We start from the raw sequence: 21616 nt of genomic DNA on the forward strand, positions 1-21616 counted from the left end.
GCACATTTTCAGTTTGGCTTTACCCAGATCTAAAAGCTTTTTTAAAAATCTTCTTCAAAATAGCCACACAAAACGAGACAAAAATGAGGATGAAAGCGCAACAAAAAAAGAAAGAAAAGAAACGTAAAAAAAAAAAGCAGCAAACATGACAAAAAAGCCAAAGAATAAAGCCATGAAAGTGATGGAGAAAGTGGCAAAAATGTGATGTTAATGCAATAAACAAAATGACAAAAAGCAACCACAAAGTCGCAAAAGAGCAACAAAAAAGTGACAAAAACTCGGCAAAAAAGTGACAAAAATGTAACATAAAAGCCAAGAAAGAGCCGCAAAAAAAGGATAAAAAAGCGCAAGTTTAAAAAAAAAGTGATGGAAAGTTTAAAAAAATAAGTGACGACAATTCAAGGAAAAAGATCAGCAGTTTTGTTGGTCTTAGCTTTCAGAAATGATACACTTGCTTACAGCTCTCCAGTCAAGAAACGTCTAGATTTGAGCAAGGTCGGCCGAACAGGAGAAAATGTGCTCGGTTCAGGTGAGGGGGTAAGAGGTTGATAAAAAAAGAAAAAAACGGAAGGTGTTCAACTTAGTTGTATATTGCTCTCTTAGCTTTTTTCATGATGCCAAATGAATGTGCTGAATGTCTCCTCCTGCGCTTGACCCGCTTTCATTCTGAGCTGTCCTGTCTACTAAAGCCTACAGGCCAAAAAACAATAAATGAAAGTAAAAATTCGAAAGTGATGCAAGGGGTTATTATGAATTACCATTCAGCTCATTAAATATTTCCTTCATAGATCTTCAACACTGGACTAGAGCAAGTCTTCTTATGGTAGAAACAGGCCTTGAAAAGTGACACAAAGAATAGACTTCTGGCTGCCTTGTTGATTCATGTGTCAACAAACCTTTCCACACTGCCTTTGAATTCGGCAAGATAATTAAAACTTGTTGTACCTTCTTTGCGTTCATGCTTGGCCTTTGTATGATTCCGCAAGGTCAGCCCCATATGGCACAATTACGAAAGTGGATAGAAAAAAGAGTGACACACATTACAAAAGCTGTATCTGTTCTTGTTTGTAATTCTTCTCCAAACTTTTAGTGAGGAGTTGCAGCTCTTGGCTTCATACCCAGACTCCCCGAGCTGGAGACAAGAGCACCAGAGTTCATTAGGCCTTCACATCGCAATCAATGCAGCCGAGACCACAGAGAAACGCTAAATGAGATCCTGTGTGACTCTACCTGCTTAACAGCCCACTTTTAACACCCCTCCACTGCGACACCAGGGGCATGGGGGGAAACAAGTGTTCCGAAAATGGAGCGACATACTTTTGGAGTTCAGCTTTTGTTTTGGTGTTACTTGTAGCTTGCATTCTAAAATATACAGAGAAGAATACAGTACAGGGATCAGGAATGGCAGTGTCTCGCTGTTATTGGTGGGCATTAACTGTTACATATAAGCTGTCGTGTGCCGTCGAATAGTCTCACCTGTTTTTACTTGATCCATACCTAATGACTGCACTCTGGGAGTAGCTACAAGAGAACTGTTTTGAAGATGCTCTGACCCAGTTTTGTAATCATTACCATTGAGCTCTTGTCAAACTTTCTCATACACTTCCCCACTTTTACTGCACATGAACTTGGGTTGAAAATATTCAGTAGATACAGTCTTTAATATTCACTACTTTAAAGTAATATTGCTCAGCCAGTGTATGCAGTCTGTAAATACTGCATGTGTACAGCATTGCTTCACTCGCTGACCTTGAATTAATAAACATAGTTTAATAAATAGCTTGAGTCTAATATTATTTCAAAAGTAGTTGTGCGCACAATGTGCAGAAAAGTCTCATGTCTATGAAATCATGTTGCTGCTACTACCATCAACAATCTTTGCTTGTGCTGGATTTATTATTCATTTGAAGACACGCTTTGTTTGATCTTGCATCTTTATAGCAAGCCTGTTTTTCCTCTTGTCCTTCCCGGCTGCAAATATACTTACAAACTAAGACTTTTCTCTGCTGCAAGTTGTGCACTCAGTTTTTACTTATGCTATTTTTCCCCACTCTCTTCTTCCTGACTTTCAGTGAGCTGCCTGACATCTGCTCCTATCTTTATAGAGGTGTCATTGAAATTCAGTGCAGACGTGAGTCCTGCAAAGCACAAGGCGAACTGCTTAGAGGAATGTTCGGCACAACACACAAACATCCACCACTCTGGAAAAAGTACACACACAGACAATATGGCATGTATACAAAATTAATCCCATTCTGATGCACACAGATCATCACGCATCACTTAAAATGCGTTAAAATGATCAAACCTGTCGTCCTGTTTGTCAGCCATTATTTAGCAGTGATCTTAAAGGCCTTCAGCTAAATCTACATTCAGCGCTTCACATTTAACTTGTATTTGACTCGCACAACACGTTCTGCTGGCTGGGACTCTCTCTGCATGTTACAAGAATTGTCCAAGCAAGCTGTTCCAGCTCTATGGAAATCAATACAGCAAGGCCAAAGTTTGGATCCTAAGTGGCTGCAGACAATGTGCTTCACGCTCTCATTCGGCTGCTTTGAGACCACATACAGACTCACTAAAAGTTCCCTTTTCACTTTTTGACATATACTTTGATGCACTATGCTTTTATGCCCTAAGCTGCCCACATGCCAGGGCAGAGGCTTAGAGACCAGTCAGGCATATAAAGACGAATATGAAGCAAAAAACAAATAAGACCATTTGCCCAGAGTGGGAGAAAATATAAAATATAAAAATAATATAATAATAATATATTTCTTTTGGGAATGAATGAGTGAACTGACTAAACAATAGTAAATGGAAATATTTCAACATTAGAACAACAGTTTTGCTATTTGAGATTGTAGATCAAATTTCTGTTAATGCTGTGAGGAGAAGTCTGGTGTTAAATTCCTCTGTGGGTAGAAGTGAACAAAGTGTACTTTCCTGCTGAAATGTGAGATGTTATGATCTGTCAAACACTGCGGTGGCATTATCATGACATGAACCTGTAGCCCTCCCTTTGGACTGGGATGACTGGTCTTCACTTCCGAATTGTTCCAGCTGATTTTGCTGGAAAATGTCAAAGTATCCACCCGCAAAGTCTGTCTGGACCAAATGTGAATCAAGAAAAGTCAGTGTTTCTTAAGACAAAAATCCACCTTTAAAGAAATGGCCAGAAATAAAACGCAAATGGCCAGACTTACATATATCCGCCACAGGTGTTGCAAGCATCCCTTATGGAATCCGTTTCCTTTCTACTTGAGCATTTTAAGTGGTGCTTATGAGTTCTTCATTTAAATAATACTGTCTTCTCCCTACATCACCAGTTTTGATTGATGTGTTTTTACAGCCATGATCCTCAGGGGACCACATTAAACAACACTGCATTGTAATCTATTGTAGTTCGGCTGATTCCGAGGGATTAATGCCAAGAAATTTTGCTGAGGTGGCTCCCTTATGTCCACATCTGGGTCAGAGCCAGTTGGCAATTTTGTGTTCCTCAAAGCAAGAAGTGTCTAGAGTATAGGTCAAAGTGTACAAACCATTACACTGGGTAAACACCTTGTTAGTGTGGTGACAGGTCAAGGTGGTCCAAGCAACTCGACTTTGAACCGTCTTTCAGTGAAGCAGTTCGAAGGTCAAATACGGCAGGCTCAGGAAGTATTCATTCCTCCAAAGTTCTTTTCTTTATTATTATTCAAAAAAATATACACTGGGGCTAATATAGAGGCTGTACCATTCTCTCTCATGGGCAACTGATTTACCATAACTCGACTCTAATGGAGAGCAATTGATTGGGTCTGCAGTTGTTTTCTAGGGTTTCAATACTTCAATATTTCAATACAATTAGAAGTAATTAAAAGAGGTCTGAAAACTTTATGAAGCCATAGTTGAGATCACTCTGTAGGCCAATGCAATTATTTTCTTAGGCTTTTACTTATACAGGTCCAACCCATTGCATTTTTTTTGTTGCAAGAATATGCTTTTCTCTTTCCAACATGACTTGTAATACCCAAAACAATAAATGCACCTGTTCCAGCCCTGAAAGTTTAAAATCTATTTCCAGGAACATGGCCTTTCTGAAATCAAAATAAATCCTTGAATAAAGTCTTGAATAAATAAATGTAGTTTTTATTCAACTCAACGGTTCAGTTGGCCGAATATATTCTTTGACTGACCTTTCACTTTGCCGGACAATGCAATTTAATTACCTTTTTGAAGGCCAACCATGACTGCAGATACAAAGTAGCAAAACAGGACTATGAATACTGAGGTTTTGTGATTGCTGCTGAGTTTATTTTTTGACCAAGGGGATTTTCTCACAATCTCCACATGATACCTCGGCCAGTGCCTCCTGTTTCCTTTTATGAAAGAGCAGTTAATTTTCAAGCTGTTTACTCGCTATTACCCCATTGTTTCTTTTTGTTTTCTCCACAGTGTGTTGCCCGGTTTGTGTCCCCTGGACAAAAGATGTAATGCCACCAGCCTAATTACTGCAAGTGTTTAAAGCTAATCGTGTTCATGTTATCAGCACGTTGTAGTTGGCTAGACATGAGAGTATAAAGCTGTCGGAGGATGTGTTTTTTTTTTTTTTTACACAAAGAAAGGAATGGGAAAGAAGAAAATCCCCTGGTGTGTACTGGCATACACATATTTCTTTGTTGCTGTCACCCTGGGTTTAAAGAAGTGAGAGACATGCTGCAGATAGTATGGGAGAATATGGGGTTTTGACTGAAGGTGGGGGAAATGGTGAAATGCTTGGCCACATGGTCTGGTGGGAAATCCCCCACTGAGGCGGCAGCCCAGCACGCTGGTGGCAAGATGAAATGTCTTATCTTCTGGTAGCAGGACTCTGTCCTTTAAGTAGGGCTAGGGAAAACTCATTGTCCAAGCAGCCAGCATCTCAACTGATCCATGTTCCCGTTGACCTTTTCCCACTGCTGCCATGGACAACATGCCATAACTTTGCTTTGTGTTAAAGCTCGGACGTTAACAACCAATACAACCCCTCATGTCATGTTTGCTTGGACTCGACATTTGCTAGCTATATTAGCTATCCATTCAGTATGGTCACTGTGCATACAATTTATCTAATGTATTTTGTCTTGTGACCATTGTCACTCTAATTTTTGCACGATCATCCAATAACTAATCCATCAGCCTCTAATGAGCAGGAAGTTAATTATGATGCGGCTATCATACAGATTGATATGCTCTAATTGCACTGATTGTATCTATTGTATATTATTTTTGCACTGTTGGGTGCAGTAATACTTTTCTTTAATTACATTTAAAGGAGAATCGTTGATCAGTCTGACCATTTCTTTCCATGATTTGGTTGTTTTTTGCTCTGATCTTTGATGGCCTTATGAATCTAAAACATTAAGCACTTCTTCAAACAACATGCACCGTATTAGTCCAGTGAGCCGTGCATTTGAGAACAGTCAGCATGGGCTTGAGTTTTCAGCAAAGCTCTGAATGAAACTTGCTTTCCAAACAATGAACACTGCTGTATATGTCCAGGTCACACAGTGTTGAAGTGCATCGATTTTCTTTCTACACTGTCCATTGTTCCTGTGTATAACAATATTGACAAAAAAATAATATCTTCATCTTTTGTTTTACTTTATTAATGCATAAAATTTCAACATTTGTGATCATCACAGCCTACCCAGTTTGGCTTTGTTTTTCTCGGTGTACCGAAGCCACTCTGTCACTTCCCTTGGCAAAGGCAAAGAGATTTCTTAGACAGAAGTGATGGAGTAAAAAAACGTGGGAATCGGCATCTCTCCCTCCCTTAACCCCGGCCCCCCAGGACAAAATTGACAGGCTCGCTGAAGTAATTGCTCCCAGCACTATTTTCTTTGGCAGGAAATACTGTTATCGGCAAATAAGAGATTCAATAAACGAACAGGAGATGAGGCTGGTGGCCGCGGTCAAAAGGCTGCCTGTGTCCTCTATACAGTTGGAGGTTGCTCTGTCTCCCCAATCTTATTTGCCCCCCCCCTCTCTCCCCATACACCACTTACTGGCTCATCCCCGACCACAAAAACACGCCCTGACCCACCTTGCATTCTTTTCCCCAGGGGTCTTGTTTTTCCTCGTTTTGCTTTCATTCGGGGCCAGAAGGGAGCTGGAAAAGTCACCCCACGGCGCCTCATCGTTTCTCTGCGTAGTGGTGTAATCATGATATTATTTCCAAAAGGATTCCATTAATTTGGGGCGAGGGTCATGAAAAAGCAGTTTATGGTCAGTGGCTCTGGTTTCCTCGAGGTCAGGGCTTTGCGGTGAAACCAGAGCTCTGGCGTTTCTGGGCAAAGTGGGCTGTCTGCTGGGAACTACTGTGCGCAGAGGAAATAAATAAAAAGTGGAAATGCTTTTGTCTTCTTGATAACATTTTGAAAAGATACTGGCCTTTAATGGGATCATGGTCCAGACCTATTTACGCTTGTGTTATCTCTTTTTTTAAATTATTATTATTGTCGCTGTAAGGTTATTGCTAAATCAGCTTTTCTGATTTTTAATGCTGTTTGCAGCTTGAAAACATATTTAATTCAGATGTGTGAGTAATCGTGTTTAGCTTTCTAGCACTTACATTGCTTCAAAACATTCAATCCCTACATGACCCTTACATCATCAGTGACATCAGCTGGAGGCAGGAAGTGATCATGAGAAATAAGATTAAAGTAAAACTAGCGTGATAAGTGTAAAACTACCAGTAAATAATGTGGTCTTATTATGGCTAAAGGTGCAAGAACAAGAGGAATGACATTTGAGACGATAAAATAAGGTTAATCTGATATTTCCAACAACAGTTTATCGTTACTATGACAACAACTACAATGGAAATATGTTTGTTAACTGTTGACGTCACAGCTCTACTTCCAGGTCCACAGATGTGCGAGAAACTACAAAAAACTCTTTAATACCACAATCAATATTTCTGAAACTCAACAGAGAGTTCCTGAACATACACATTATCAGGCCCATTTGCCAAAAATGCTGCACCTACTGCTATAAATGTAATATTTACCAAAATCGCTACATCCGGGTTAGCGGTGAAAAATGCTAATGGCGTAGAAGCTACGCTAACCCATAAGTAGCGACTTAACACACTTAACAAACTTATAGGAATCTAGCTTCCCGCCTCCAGCTGAACTCGGAATTAAAGGGTCTATAGTATTTCTGTTTATAAAGCATGACATAGTATGAAGTAGGAAAGTATGATGAAGATACAAGGAGTACACATTTCCACAGTGCTCTTTATTATGTGGTTCTATTAGGCTTTTGTCATTGATAGAAACTCTCTGGAGTGTGTGTTGTTGTTTTTTTTTGCATGAGAAAATTAGAATAGTAGTGCACAGCAGCCCTATTGTTCCAGTCACATATCTTTTTCACATAAGCACTTCACTAAAAGAACAGAACTTCTTAAGCAACAGTTAAATAGGCTTTTAAGAGGGCAATTTTACAGAAAGAAATATACTGGTGAAGGTAGAAAAATGTATGTCAAAGAAGATTTTACCAAGCTACTTCAAGCGCCTTGATTTTCTCTTCAACTAAAGGCTTTTATGTGCACGGGTTGGTTTGCCCTTTTTATTTAACAATACATTTTTATTGCAATGTTCAGAGCTTTAGCAAAAGACGTTGGAACAAATAAGAAAAATCTGACTCTTTTCCCTCCGGTCTAATAGCTGCCTCCAGTCAAATAAAACTACAGCCAGTTACACCTCCACATGCAGCAGCAGGCGAGAAAGATGAATGACGCCAGTGTTGTATAGATTAGCACAATAGAAGAAAAATTACAGAGAGAAAAGTATCAGAAAATGTTAAGACGAGGTCTCCCTCACTGCTGGGATTTACTTGCATCAATACAAGAGGGTGTTTTTGTTTGTTGTGCTATATTTGCAATGCAAGACTCAGGACTTGCATAAGAAAAAAAAAGTCAACTGAAAGAACTCTTAGGAACGTTTCAGGACTGCTGTTCACGGTTTTATTTTAAGCAGAATAAACATGTTCAGGCCCGTGTTCCCCACGTTGTCCAAAGACAATCGTGCAAAGTTAAAACTTCACCTTAACATTCCCATATTATGCTCCATCATTCAGAAGAGGTTCTTTGTTCTTTCTTAAATACTGAGCCTGATTGGTTTATGTCGGCTGCGCATTGCGGAAGATCAGCGGGCCTTCTCTTTTCTTCAGACAAATGAGCTAGCTTATTACCTCCCAAACTGCCTATTAGCACGGTGCACTTTGCGAGGAAGCGGCTGCCTGGGGGACGTACGCAGATGAGATTTGACTGTAGCAATCGGTTTGAGGCATATTTGATTCTGCTTTTACTCCTCTGCCCGTTTTGTTGCATATCATCGGCACCTGGGCTCAACCCCCTCCTGACCATGTAGCTCATTTTGACAACGCAACCTGCAAAATGACTGATTTAGCACAAGCCCAGCTTTTGTATTGCGTTGGCCTGGGATGGGAATAAAACAGTTCAATTGCATTATGCAAATGGGTTTGATTTGTGCTCCGGTAGATTTATGTTGATTTGCGGACCACATGGACGCGGTGTTTGACTGTAATAGATTCAGTCACTTGGGTAGTTCAGAATCAAGCCCGGGCTGTGTATAATCTTGCGGTAAGTTCTATTTGTGTCGCGTGAGTGTGTGCATATTGCTTCAAACAGGTAAACTGATTGTGTAGGCATTTCCCTAGAGCTCTCACTGGAAGATTATGCGTAAGAATCCATTTACTGTGATTATGAGGTGCCACAGATACCACATAAAGTCTGTGTTTGGCGCTTTGTCAGGGCTGGATATTGTTACAGTCAAGGCTCATTGGGAAGAGAAGTGGTGAATGTTTCCCACCTAAACTGTAAAATGCTGCTCTCTCTGGTCAAACTGCCTTCTTCTCTAAAGCATCACTGTGTTTCATCCTCTTAAAGGTTCTCTGTCTCCTCACACATTTGCTCATTTATCAAGTGCCTCTGACATGTTGGGGTTGCCGCTAATAACCCCCCTGTTGTTCTCTCGCTTTGCAGGGTGGACTGAGAAACAGCAAGCACGAGAGTACCCTTTCATCCCAAGAATATGTCCACGAGCTGCGTTCTGGCATCACCGAGGAAAAGCTGCTTAATTGCCTGGAGTCCCTCAGAGTGTCTCTCACTAGCAACCCTGTCAGGTTAGTAACTTGAGCTCTTTTCCCGCGCCGCTGACTGCGTCTTCAAATACTTTACAAAGAACACCACAGAGTCAACAAAGTGCTGCTCTAGTTAGAATAATTATCATGCTGAATTATTTGAGCAAAAGACATGCAAAACATTTCAAAGTAAAATTAAATGGATAATCTCAAATTAAACGCAATTTAGACTCATAAGGACTCATGTTAATAGTATATTCCAATGTAAAAGAAACCCCAGCAACAGCAGACCCTTTCAATTATTTACCAGCCTGCAGTTGAAGCGATGTGTCCTTATGTGAATCAATGAATGGTGATATTTAGGTTGGACGACTAACCTGACACTGGGTGTTATGAAACTGCCATCATTCAGGCAAAAATATAACATCTATTTAATGTGTGGCTTGTATTTTTGTCAGTGTAAACTGTTACTCTATTACAGAAAATTACAGCTGCGAGTTCTATCCCACATTACATGAGCTTTATCTAACAAATGCAAATGTCCTGTAATTATTTCACAATTAGGTGAGTAACAATATAGTGGTTGTTCATAAGCCACAGGAAGTCAGGGCCTCCCCTCAGAAAAGGCACGGGTTGCCGTGGGGATTTAAGTGGGACCAGTGCTGCCTGGTGGGTGTTTGCAAATGGCTGAACTTTGGTCAGTCAGTAAAGCAGCAGAGCTTTATGAAGGATTCACCTTCCACAGATGACTACATTCATCCTGGGAGAGGGCACCCATGGGTGTGCACTCTCGAGAGTGTTGGAGTTTGGTCTTATAGACCTCTGCTTATCATCCCTCTCCAGGGAAAAAGATGGATTTTTTTTCATGTGGCACGGATAAGGCTACTTCTAATTAATATGAATGCACTTAATTGTCATGGATCACGTCACACAGGAACCGCACTCGTTTGCCAGTGCTCTGACTGTGCTATGTTAATGCAACCTTTTCTATGTTATTTTTTTACAGGGAAAGAAGGAGTTTAGGGCAGAGCAGTTTGTCTCATCTCATGCTTGGGGGCCTCGGGGGTTCAAATGTTGACATTTCAAATGTAATGTTTAATTTCCAGGAATCACTACATTTATTAATTAGTGTAAGCAAGTTGCACATTGAAGATTTTGAAAGCACTTTTCAAGTAAAAGACTAAATAAGAAATCACGTCATTTACTGTAATGTTTATGTGTGTTATAGTTTTGTTTGTCATCTCATTTGATTTTGTAGCAAACCTGTGTGATATTTTGAGTGAATCTTTAAATAATACTCTCCTTAACAAAAGTCTCTGACAGAGAATAGTCATGCAGAATGAGTGCTTAGTAGTGCTTTTTGAGTTGAATGTTTGGGCGGTGTGCTAATTTGCTCCCAGCGGCCTGTGTTTGTCTAATAGTTTAATTGGCTGGCTGTGCACCTGGCTGAGGCGCAGGTGGCCTGGGGCCAGTGCTCAGCGGGTCTTATCTCCCGGCAGTCCCACACAGGTGTGTGGCAGGTCCACCCACAGATGGCAGCGCCTCCAGGTTCGGCTCACTCCTCTATGCTTGTTCCTGTCCAAAATTCCCCGATCAATTATTTATTCTCAGCTTCATTTTCATCTTTATAATTCTGTCATTTGGAAACTTGCTTCTTAATTTTGAAGTGTCAGATTGAGAAGAGACTTTTCATTAATTTCTTAGACATTAAGTGAGATGCCAATTTACAGAATGTTAAGCCCTTCTTATTTTCTCATTTACTGGGAGAACATCACAGGCCTTTGCAGTTTCACTTCAGACACAAAACCAGGACGGCATCTACTAAATCTACATTCACTCAAGTGTCATTTACGCTCATTACAGCCAGAATCCTTCTCTTTATTCAGCTGCCTTCTGTAGATATTCCAGTTTGTAAAAGCAGAGTATTTTCTGCCAGCTGAGCACACTTGGCTGCGGATCTTATATTCTTTAAGTTTATTCTGGTGCTTTATACGAGTACTTGAAACTCTCTAAAGTACCTCTTATTTTATATATCGACCTCACTGCTCTGAGATCACTCAGACACTTTTAAATACAACTGTACCGGACACCTAACTTTCCATTATCTTCATGACTCGTGTCAGGCGCCCTCTATGCAGGGTCATTTCCTCTTTGGGCTGTGGTAGAGCTGTGTTGACGTCAGTGCACTTGCTGACAGCAGACTTTTGTCTAGTTCAGCTGTAGACTCTTGTAATGCTCCGCTACAGCTCTCACCTGTTTTGCTGTTAAGTGCTTGTAGCTGAGCATGTGGGGTGCTCAGAACAATATTAATGAGCTTTTTATGAGCTTTGAAGTTGCTCCGCCTGCTGATATAAAACGGCTTGTCCTTTTGAATGTCTGTCCAAATGCACAGTGTGATAAAAGCGCTCAGCAAAGTGGTGGAAAGCACTCACATCTGTTGCCCTGCACAGCTATGAGCATTGCAGATCTATTATTTGAAACTTGAACTTTTTGAAATTAATCAACATAAAGCAGTGCACTTGAAACTTCTTTTAACTTCTTTAACAAGAAGTATTCGGAGAATGAAGACGTCAGATTGATATTGTCCTCATCTTCCATTCTTAGGAGTCATCCACCTAAATTTGGATGATATTATATCTAACTTAAGTACATAACTAAAGCATGGATGACAATATCTGTATTGGACCACTCCCTTTAGCATTTCCTAAAAAACACACAGAAAGGCTTTAAATAAAAATCCTGTTAAAATGATTCCAATACAACTAAGTCATTAATGAACTTATGCAGATGGCGCATATGGCACAAATTATTTTTCTGAGCAAAAAGTGGAAGTGATTGACTTGAAGGAAATATTCCATTGACAAGCTTTTACGAATAACAGTCAAGAGTGTCTCCTGTGCACGTTTCTGTGCCAAATTACATCTTACAGAAGCAACATGGCAGCTTCTCGTTGCTATGGGCTCCTCTACAAAAAGGTGTCACTTTGTCCATATGCACACACTTTACGGCATTAATTAGAATATGTAGGAAAGCGCTCTTTAGTATAGACCTTCCTGGCATGTGATGGAGTCCTTATCTCTTCTGTCTGCTCTGTCAATTAAACAGACACTCCAAGGAACCATATCCATCTGTGCTTATTTTTCTTATCAGCTTAGTATTCTAGCTTTGAGTGTCTTCTACATCTACAAGAATAGTTTGTGTTCATCAACATTATTACATTAAATTGTGCCTACAGTTTATTATTGTCAGGCTGTAATCCTATGCAGATTTTCGAAAAAAACAAACAAAAAACAAACTATAATCATGCTACTTTGAGCCAGGACATACAAACTTACATAATAGTACTTTTAGTCCTCTCAGGACGAACAATTATAGGACATTTTCGCTGCCTCCCAACAGTCTGAATTGCTACTTCATTCCATTACCAGAAGCGGTAATGGAAAAATGGCCATTTGATTTACTACCATAGCGTTCAAGATTTGACATCCTGCAGGTACAGATAGGGAAGCAGCAGGAAAAGGCACAAGATGTACAGAAACCGTAACCTGACAAGAGCCTGAAATATATGGAGGATGTGGCTACAGTCAGATAGCAAAGTGGGGGTAATTTTCTTTGCACCACATACAATTGTTGGAATCTAAGGTGACATCCAGGACTTTGCTCTTCCACTTGTCAAGGAGAAATGCATGAGATGTGCAAATGACATTGTTAAGTATGTCCGGCAAGATTAATGGTTTGTGCTCCAAACTGAACAATATAAATTACACGGCTTACATTTATATGTCATGTCTGGACCGTCCTCTCCATCACCTCTTACAGACACTTAATTTATTGTTTAATATGGTGCAAATATTATGACTTCAGAGACACATTGACTCGCAACTCCTGATTCAGTCCGCCCCCCTAAAGGCAGTGAAAACTTTTTTTTTTTTTTTTTTGTGCAAGCATCAGTGTCCTCAGCGTGGAATATATTTTAAGACTTTATTACAGTTTATGACACCATCTGTTCACCTCCAGGACAACCATCTTTATATAGTCACCAGCCTGGGAGACTAAGCCTATAATATCTCTTTAACATGTTAACTTGACTCATGCAATATCCAGTACACGTCTGGGTGTGGGGGGGGTCATTTACTAAGCATTTGCACGAATTAAAGGGGATTAGCAACAGTGTCCTTTGCCCATTTTTCAATCACGTAGCATTCTCTCATTTACATATCAGAAATTTAGCTATTTCCCTGATCTTGAACTTTCTTCCCAGACTCATCAGGATCGCTATACAACCAATTAAAAAACAAAACAAAAAGCAACACAAACAGTACAACAAACGGCACTTTGTTGAGAGTGTTTTTGGTGTATTGAAGATGTGACATCAAGAAAAGTGCACTTCTATTTTCCGCCATTGAACGCTGAGGCTATCAAATGAATCAAAGTATAGAGTAGCAGTGTGTATAAGGTAGCCGTGTGTTTGTGGTAAGTCATTAGGACAGTGGAGGGTGCTGGGTTTCAGACCTTGACACCCAGCAACTTTTCATTCAAAACTCTGGAGCCACTGTTGACACTTGTAAGTCTCGGAAATACAATTTTTCGATAGGGATATCATCTCAGTATTTATCAGTGCAATTACTCTATTCTTCTACTACACTTATTACTACTGCTTCTACTAGTACTACATGACAAGAATACTGCTTTGTGGCGGAATGGATTGTTCATTTCCCCTTGAACTTGTAAATCACCTCCTGGGCACTTTATCTGCGCCATCTTTACTGTAGTCAGATAGAACTATTGCCTGGGGAGGAGCTGCGCTTTCACAGTACTTTTGGCTCTATCAGTTTTTAGTACTTTGATATTTTTTTCCCTTTGTATGCTTGTACTGGTCTGTGAACATGGTTAAAAATGTGCATGATTGTAGCGTTTTAACGTGGAGTTGTTGAGACAAACTACATTGTGCATGTTATGTTTAATAAACCTTTCTTTCGTGTTACTACTTTCTGTAAACATGTCCTGCTGTTGTCAACAGCTTTATGTACAGCAGCTTTTGCACATGCGTTTTACAACCACTTGCATGACAACATCATAATTACATTAGCTGGCAGTAATAACACAAAATATAAAATATGAAATTGCCTTCCTCACACTGGCCATGAATTTTTCATTTTGCCTGCGGAATATACATGATTGCAGAAAGTAACACAATTTGGTGGCACTTAACTAGAGGATTATAGCCATCAATATTAGATGAACAAGTTCTCCCCCAAGTTAATGAAGTCCTTGGATTTATGCCCACATTATGAGAAAAGACTAATCGACGGAGACTTCTACTTGCCACTCTTGTATTTGTGAAGTTCCACCATATGGCTCTTCTGATTCCCATAAACTCAAGCTCAAGTTGAGAAGGCGAGTGAAAAGATTGCCTGATGCGATTATACGTTTGTGACAACACATTAATAGATTCACAGCATTTCTGCATGTCGTGAATCACCTTTTAACGGAATTGTATGTAAGGGAACTGAGGTACAAAAACGAATGTGAACACATTTTGAGGAGTGCTGACACCTCGTTTGTTAAGGCGGGCAACTGCTCCCTCTCCAGTTTGGCTGTATGTCAAACAATCCAAATTTTCACAGATATTAGTTCCTCCCACTCTCTAAAGACATATTGTCAATATTTATATGCACAAACAATGCTTGACTTTGCTCCACAGACTTCTGCTCTTCCAGCCGTGACGTGTTATTTTCCCCTGCATCACAAGTGCATAATGGGATTAGATTGCCCAAGTCAACTCCTTTTTGAAAGTGGCAAAACTTGCACTCTATCAAGAAGTCATGAATTTGAAATATTGAATCTGAAGATGAAATAACACTGTATATACATCATGTATTCTCAATCTTGTGTAATGCAATTTGACTAATGGTTACAGAAGGGGTTGCTGGTGTGTACTGGTTAAGTCATAACTCACCTTCCCTTTCCTTCGCTCCAGGCTAAACGCATCTCTAATTGAGAGTCTCTTCCGACTGATGAAGTCAATACAAATGCCTTTAATACCGCGGCCATTACTATTTCAAATGACTGTCAAAGAGGCGGCTAAATCATCAGCGCATGACGGCCTAATGTTCGCAAATTGGTCTATGCGTTGTGTATTATTGACAGTCGGGGGCTCGGAAAACAAGTAATGCTAATGACATAATGTGGCTGTGACCCCCCACTGGCACATCCACCCCTGGCTCAGACAAACAGGCTCATCCGCACTGGATCATTTGCCGTTTCCCGATATGCAGTGGTTTATAGCCAATTATCTCTCCCGATCCTTTATCGATTACAGTGTTATCTTTCTCGCATTGCTTAATCTTATGGCACCGGGAACATAGCAGCTCGTGTGTGTGTGTGTGTGTGTGTGTGTGTGTGTGTGGGGGAGGCACAGACGCACACACGGCAAAGCTAGTTAAGATGGATGGATGTTCATTTGTTTGTAGATGGGTACAGTTTATATCTAAGCAGGCTCGATGTATTCGGCATTGTGCAGGGGCTGAAGTGCTTTGTGATATGCAGCGCTCATTGTTAGGATTAAAAAGCGCAAACAGTCCATTTATCCGAGCGAGCGGTGAACCCGGAGTGTTAGTTCAAATGAAGAATTTCAGCAAAAGTTATTATGAAGTACTTAGCATATTATTCATTCGCCAACTCGAGCCCAATATGCTGTGAGACTAAATGATGTCTTGTGTCTGTTTTCCAGCTGGGTGAACAACTTCGGTCATGAGGGACTCGGTCTTCTTCTTGATGCCCTGGAGAAACTATTGGACAAGAAACAGTCAGTTTGATATTGAAATTTGATATTCTGTCTGCTTATTATATGTTTTTGACATTTGAACTAATGAAAATTGCGCTTGTTTTTCAGACAAGAACCCATTGATAAACGGAACCAGCATAAACTGATCCAGTGCTTGAAGGCTTTCATGAACAATAAGGTTTGTTTCAGTCAAATTTTATGTGTATGTTACTTCCTGACTGCACAGCAAAGGAGAAGCATGCCACACTGTGAAAAGACCAAATCCCTCCTGAAGTATAAACCATACCAAAAACATAGTCTATTCAAACTCGTAAACTATATTTAGCATTCAGAAACTAGAGTCCTGAGCTTTGTGCAGCCGCTCTTTCAATCCAATATATCTAAATCAAATATTTGCTTTAAAAGGAGTTTTCTGTTAAGAATATTAAACAATCACAGCTCCTTTTCAAGCTGATTTGAAACTCAGCTGAAGCATTGAAAGAGCCGTACCTCGGCTGACCATGAGCCCATGGCTGATTTGATCAGGTACAGACAGGACTATTACAATGGGACATTAAATGGAACCTAATTTTACCATTTCATGCCCACTGCCTCAGATCTTTTAATTATCTTCTTTGGGGGTAAGTCTGGCTCATTTTTCAAAAGTAGCACACTTTTCAAAGACAGATGAGCGCTTGATGTTGGTGTCCTGAGATAATCCCTGCACATGGTCATTTCTGCCTTTTTCCTTCACTTGGACTAAAAGGTACAGACACACCGAAGTGTTCATCCCAGCAGTCCTGTCCTCAATTGAATTAATTCATCATCCTCTCCATTTTGTCCCATGGCCTTGTTGCCCCATTCTTAAAGCAAATTCAGGCTAACTATGCTGTGTCTTACCTACCTTAAGAACTATACTATTACTATGTCTTAGTCTGTCTCTGCTCTCATTGCAGTATGGGCTGCAAAGGATCCTGGGAGACGAGCGCAGTCTGCTGCTGCTGGCACGAGCCATTGACCCCAAACAGACCCACATGATGACCGAGATTGTCAAAATCCTTTCGGCTTTCTGTATCATTGGAGAAGAGAATATGTAAGTTCAATCAGTGCGTAGCAAGTTTAATTGAGGCACCCTTTATTAGTGGACAAAGTTAACAGTTCTTTTAGCTTTTAAAAAAGTTTAGACATTCAGGGCCAGATCTTGTGACTGGAGCAGTCCGTGCGCAACTCTAAACGCAACGTGGAGCACGCGCGATCTTGCATGTGGCGCAGGTTTTGCGCTAGAGGCTGCGCCAATAGGGAGTGGGCGTTTTTTAAGAAAAAGAGGCCGACTGAGGCGTGGTTCATTACAAGCAGCACAATTGAAAACAAAAGCGAAATTGCCTTGAAAAGTCTGTTTGAGCGTCAGTTACGCACGGGCTTACTTTGATAGATCAACACACACACCCCTAACACCAAAACAACAACAGTTTTCCATAAATAAACCACACATGCCTTCAAGTGCCACAACACCACGTCCAATCGGCGTTTTAAGGAGACATTTCCATCATGTGCCAGTCTTTACCTCCTGATGATGCTCCTCGTGTAAGAAAGCATGAGGAGGGGGCGGCACCACAACATCGCAATGCGAGTCTGTCCCCCCCTTCCTGTCCTGCCCACTTTTTGCGCCAGGTATGACACTGAAGATTGCAAGGAGTGCCACCCGTCTGCGTACTCGTCTTCTCTACAGCCTGCGCTATGAACCACAAGATCTGGCCCTCAGTGTCAAAATACCTGCCACAGCATGTCTTTGTCAGGGAAGACTCTTAGGAGTGAACGATGATTGGTACGAAGAAGAGGTGATAAGATCATGTGACATTATATGCCATCAAATAAGCACTGTCAAGTACACCAGCAAGATAATTGTAAGATAAGATAAGATAAGATAAACCTTTATTGATCTCACAAAGGAGAAATTCACTTGTTACAGTCGGCGTTCAAGAAGATCACTCAGAGTTAATAATGTGCAGCTGATGCAGAGATTATTGCACATGTTACTTTACAGTCTTATTGTACGCACAATTAAACTACCTTGTACCACAATTAAAAGACAAAAATGGTGTGCACTAGGGCTGAACAATATGGACAATATTTCATATCTCGATATTTATGCCAGATATCTCAATATCGATACAATACGATATATCTTTCTGTCCTATTGTGCACATCCTGTCAAGATGAGAAAGAATCAAAAAGTTTTATAAATGCATCAGTATCTGTTTTCTTCAAAGGAAGAAAACTATTTCTGATTTGACTAAAGCAAGCTCTCTTTTGAGGCTCATACCGAAAGTTAGATAATTTGCCACTGAAAAAGTTCAGAAAGCGATCACTGGTACAGCCACGACCGAACACAATCTCAGACCCCCAATTTGCTTCCAAAAAGGAGCAGTAATGATGGAAGGCTATGATGTGTCTGTTTCGAGATGTTTGTTGCACACCATGGGGGGCAGGAGACAGAAGCTTAGTGTAAACACAGGAGTCTCCACACTGCTTCAATCTTCTCCCACTGTGCACCATGTGTTCTTAGTGAGTCTACGCCACACGCGTGTATGTTTCCCACGGCGAACATACGGAATACAGGTGACCCGTTATAGTATAGGATTCTGACAGTTCACATAATACACTTTAGCAGCTTTAATGCGTGGAACTAGCCCTGTGTAGTTTGCCATTGGCACACCATCGGGCTGACAGCCTATAAATTGGATTTAGGGTAGTGTTTTTATTGTTTCCCAAAGGGACGGACTAGAATAACAATGGCACTTCAAAGGCAGTCTGTATGCAATGGTGGAAATAAACAAAGCTGCTGGTTTTGTTTGAGAAGCAGGAATGTGCGTCTTAATAGGGCTTTATGGCCGTTGTACTGACCCTCGCTGTGACGGCCCATGCTTATGAAAACCTTTAACTGAATAAAAAGGAATGCAAGTCGTACAGTACAATAATTCAGCTATTTATTAACCCTTCTAAAAAAGAGGATAAAATAATATTATCTGAATGATGCAAAGTGCAAAGTTCTATTCTCTGTCTATAACAAATGCAGAGTGAGATTGATTTGCCACGTTTGCCATTTTGAATGTTTTTTTTGTGCGTGTGTGAAAAATATTAGAACGTACTGTATTTGTCACTTAGCCTTGCACTAAGCTGTGACTGAATACTCTTTAGATGGATTAAACCTCTACGGAGCAGCACCAAATTGATTTTCTTTGTTAGAGAAATACCTGGACACATTTCAGTGCAAAGCTAGAGTTATATTACACAATTTAATTAGGTTTCTAAACAAATCATTTCAAATTACCAGAAGAAGAGCAATCTCAAAATCCATCTTAGAGTGTGTGATAATGCTAGCAGCAGTTTTTATTTGTGGTAGAAATAGTAGTAATAGTAATATAAAAAAAAAGAAGCATTTTGGTTTAAATATATAGCGTTACAATCATTGGAACGCCTAATGTATAAACAAAGCCTTTTTTATGAGATGCTCTTTGTCACTTCTATTCTATGTGCTCTAATCAATATCACTCAAACTTAAGAACTTGAGTTGAAGCAGACATGAGCATCTTTTGCACGATCACAGGCTTCCATTAAAATATACATTTCCTAAGGAAAAAAACAAGGCTAAAACATCTTAGGTGTCACTTCTCCTGCTCTGAAATCTCTTTGGTGTTTGACGTTGTTACTCCGGTTCGTGTTCCACACCCACTTCAGTTGACAGGATCAAAAGGCAGCACGACAACTTAAGCAGATCTATCAGTGCTCTTTTGAAGCCTGGCTTTAAAGCCACTCCTGTGTTCTTTGTGACTCTCCAACCCTTATCACAGAGTGTGGCCGCTCTATTAATCTGTGTCAGGCCACATACACTGTTAGGCCAGGCAAATGGTCATGCTTTCTTAAATTCATGCTAGCTTGTCTGGAATTTTATGATAATTTCCTAAAATTATTGTTGTTTTACTCAACCTTAGACAGTGTTTCGATCATCATTTAGTTGGTAAATTTCCTTATAGCAGCTGATATTGTGCTATAGATACAGACGGCAGCGCGTCATAGAAGGGGGCGTGGTTGCCTGGCCTGCCAGACACTCCTCCTTTCTGTTCAAAAGAAGAACCGTCTGGGCGGCGGCTCACAGCCAATCATTTCACGATTTTACCCACATCGGTCCAATCACGCACCAAGAGACGGAAGCCGTCACCTGTCACCACCATGCACTCTTCCAAAACATTAAAGATGGCGCGTGGCGACTGATACATTGTTTTCTTCTGCTCTTTGGTCTGTTCCTCGTAAAAAAGGACGTTTTTGGAAAGGCACGGTTCCTGATGCTTGTTACTGTGACGTATCTAGTGTTGCTCTAATTGGTTGACATCGTCTGTCAATCACGCCCACCATTTCCCGGTGGGCGTGATTGACAGACGATGTCAACCAATTGACAAACCTTTGAGATCATGCTCGCTCCCAGACAATATGTCTTTATAATATCTATGAAAAGCCTACATGCTTTGGCAGGCCCGGCAAGGGGCGTGGTTTCGCTGAGGGGGAAAATAGAATCTTAAGGGAAAAACACTTATTAGACATTTTCTGGTGAAATATTAACTTATTTATCACATACAAATAAAGTCAAGTCTAAATCGGGTCCATATGGATGTTTATTCACAGCAGATTGTTCAGTAGAAGCAAAAAAAACTGTAGTCGTAGCTAGAGTTAGCATTAGCACGATGCTAATGTGTAGCATCATGTTAGCATTCTCCATTATTTATGTATTTATGGGCTGTTGAACCGCTTTGCTCCTCTACATGTCTTTGTATCTTTATTTAGTAGAAAACTATGTTCATATTCAGCATTTGTTAATTACAGAAAGTTTAGATTTTTCTCCAAATTATTTTCTCCCTTAACTGTTTTCTCCCTTAACATCTCTGGAATGGTCCATATATGGACCATTCCAGAGATGCTGTCTCTATATAATACAAGGAAGACACATTGAAGTCTGTCTATTCACCTTATTCCGGAGGCTTGCGTGAGCGCCGCCATGAATTGTGCCCGCCCCTTTTCTCCTATCTGTTAACATGGGGCTGGAGAAGTCCACTACACAGAAAAAAAGCAGTTTTTCGGCTAAACATCAGATTTGAGCCGAGAATATTTTCCCTCGTTCTCCGTTTAAATGAACGGGCTTCGCGCTTGACCGGAAGTGTCTGTACAACGGAAGTGCCGAGACAACGCAAAAAGTGGCAAAAGTGGGCGGGGCGGAATAAGGTGAATAATCTTCTATGACAAATTACTGTGAAGTTTAATTTGTGTTTTTATCATCAAAGCGTTTTTTACAATCCGGTGTGGCTTGTTCATTAACTTGCACTGTCCCTACCAAATAAACCATAAATAAATATACTGAATTAATGTATTTTTAAATAATCTGAATTATGTGAATCTAATTATTCTTTAAACATCCAATTTACAAAATGTAAATATAAAAAAAAAAATCTATATACTCCATGCTTGAACACACACAGTGTGGCTTTAACAACGAGTCTTATTTTCAAAGATTGTTTTTGTAAATTGGATTAAAAATGATTGGTTCTCATAAGCGTATAGAAAACGCTTTGATAATAAAAACACAAAGTAACCTTCATAAATTACAATATATTAATAATCATCGTGTTTTCTCAAATGCAAGAAAAATAACATATAATTTAAAAATGA

The 21616-nt window shown here is 40.2% G+C and overlaps 1 protein-coding gene across 5 annotated transcripts in view; it reads left to right on the plus strand.

Moving 5' to 3' along the window:
• The window catches only part of diaph2 (diaphanous-related formin 2), a 373093-nt gene that overhangs the window by 68547 nt on the left and 282930 nt on the right, over positions 1-21616 (plus strand). For all 5 annotated transcript variants that reach the window (XM_079556323.1, XM_079556319.1, XM_079556321.1 and 2 more), the window contains 4 exons: positions 9035-9174; positions 15866-15940; positions 16028-16097; positions 16855-16991. In XM_079556323.1, the coding sequence (XP_079412449.1) occupies positions 9035-9174; positions 15866-15940; positions 16028-16097; positions 16855-16991 (422 nt within the window). The remainder of the gene's footprint in view (positions 1-9034; positions 9175-15865; positions 15941-16027; positions 16098-16854; positions 16992-21616) is intronic.

This window comes from Gobius niger, assembly GCF_951799975.1.
Source record: "Gobius niger genome assembly, chromosome: 5".
NCBI classification, from domain to species: Eukaryota; Metazoa; Chordata; class Actinopteri; order Gobiiformes; family Gobiidae; genus Gobius; species Gobius niger.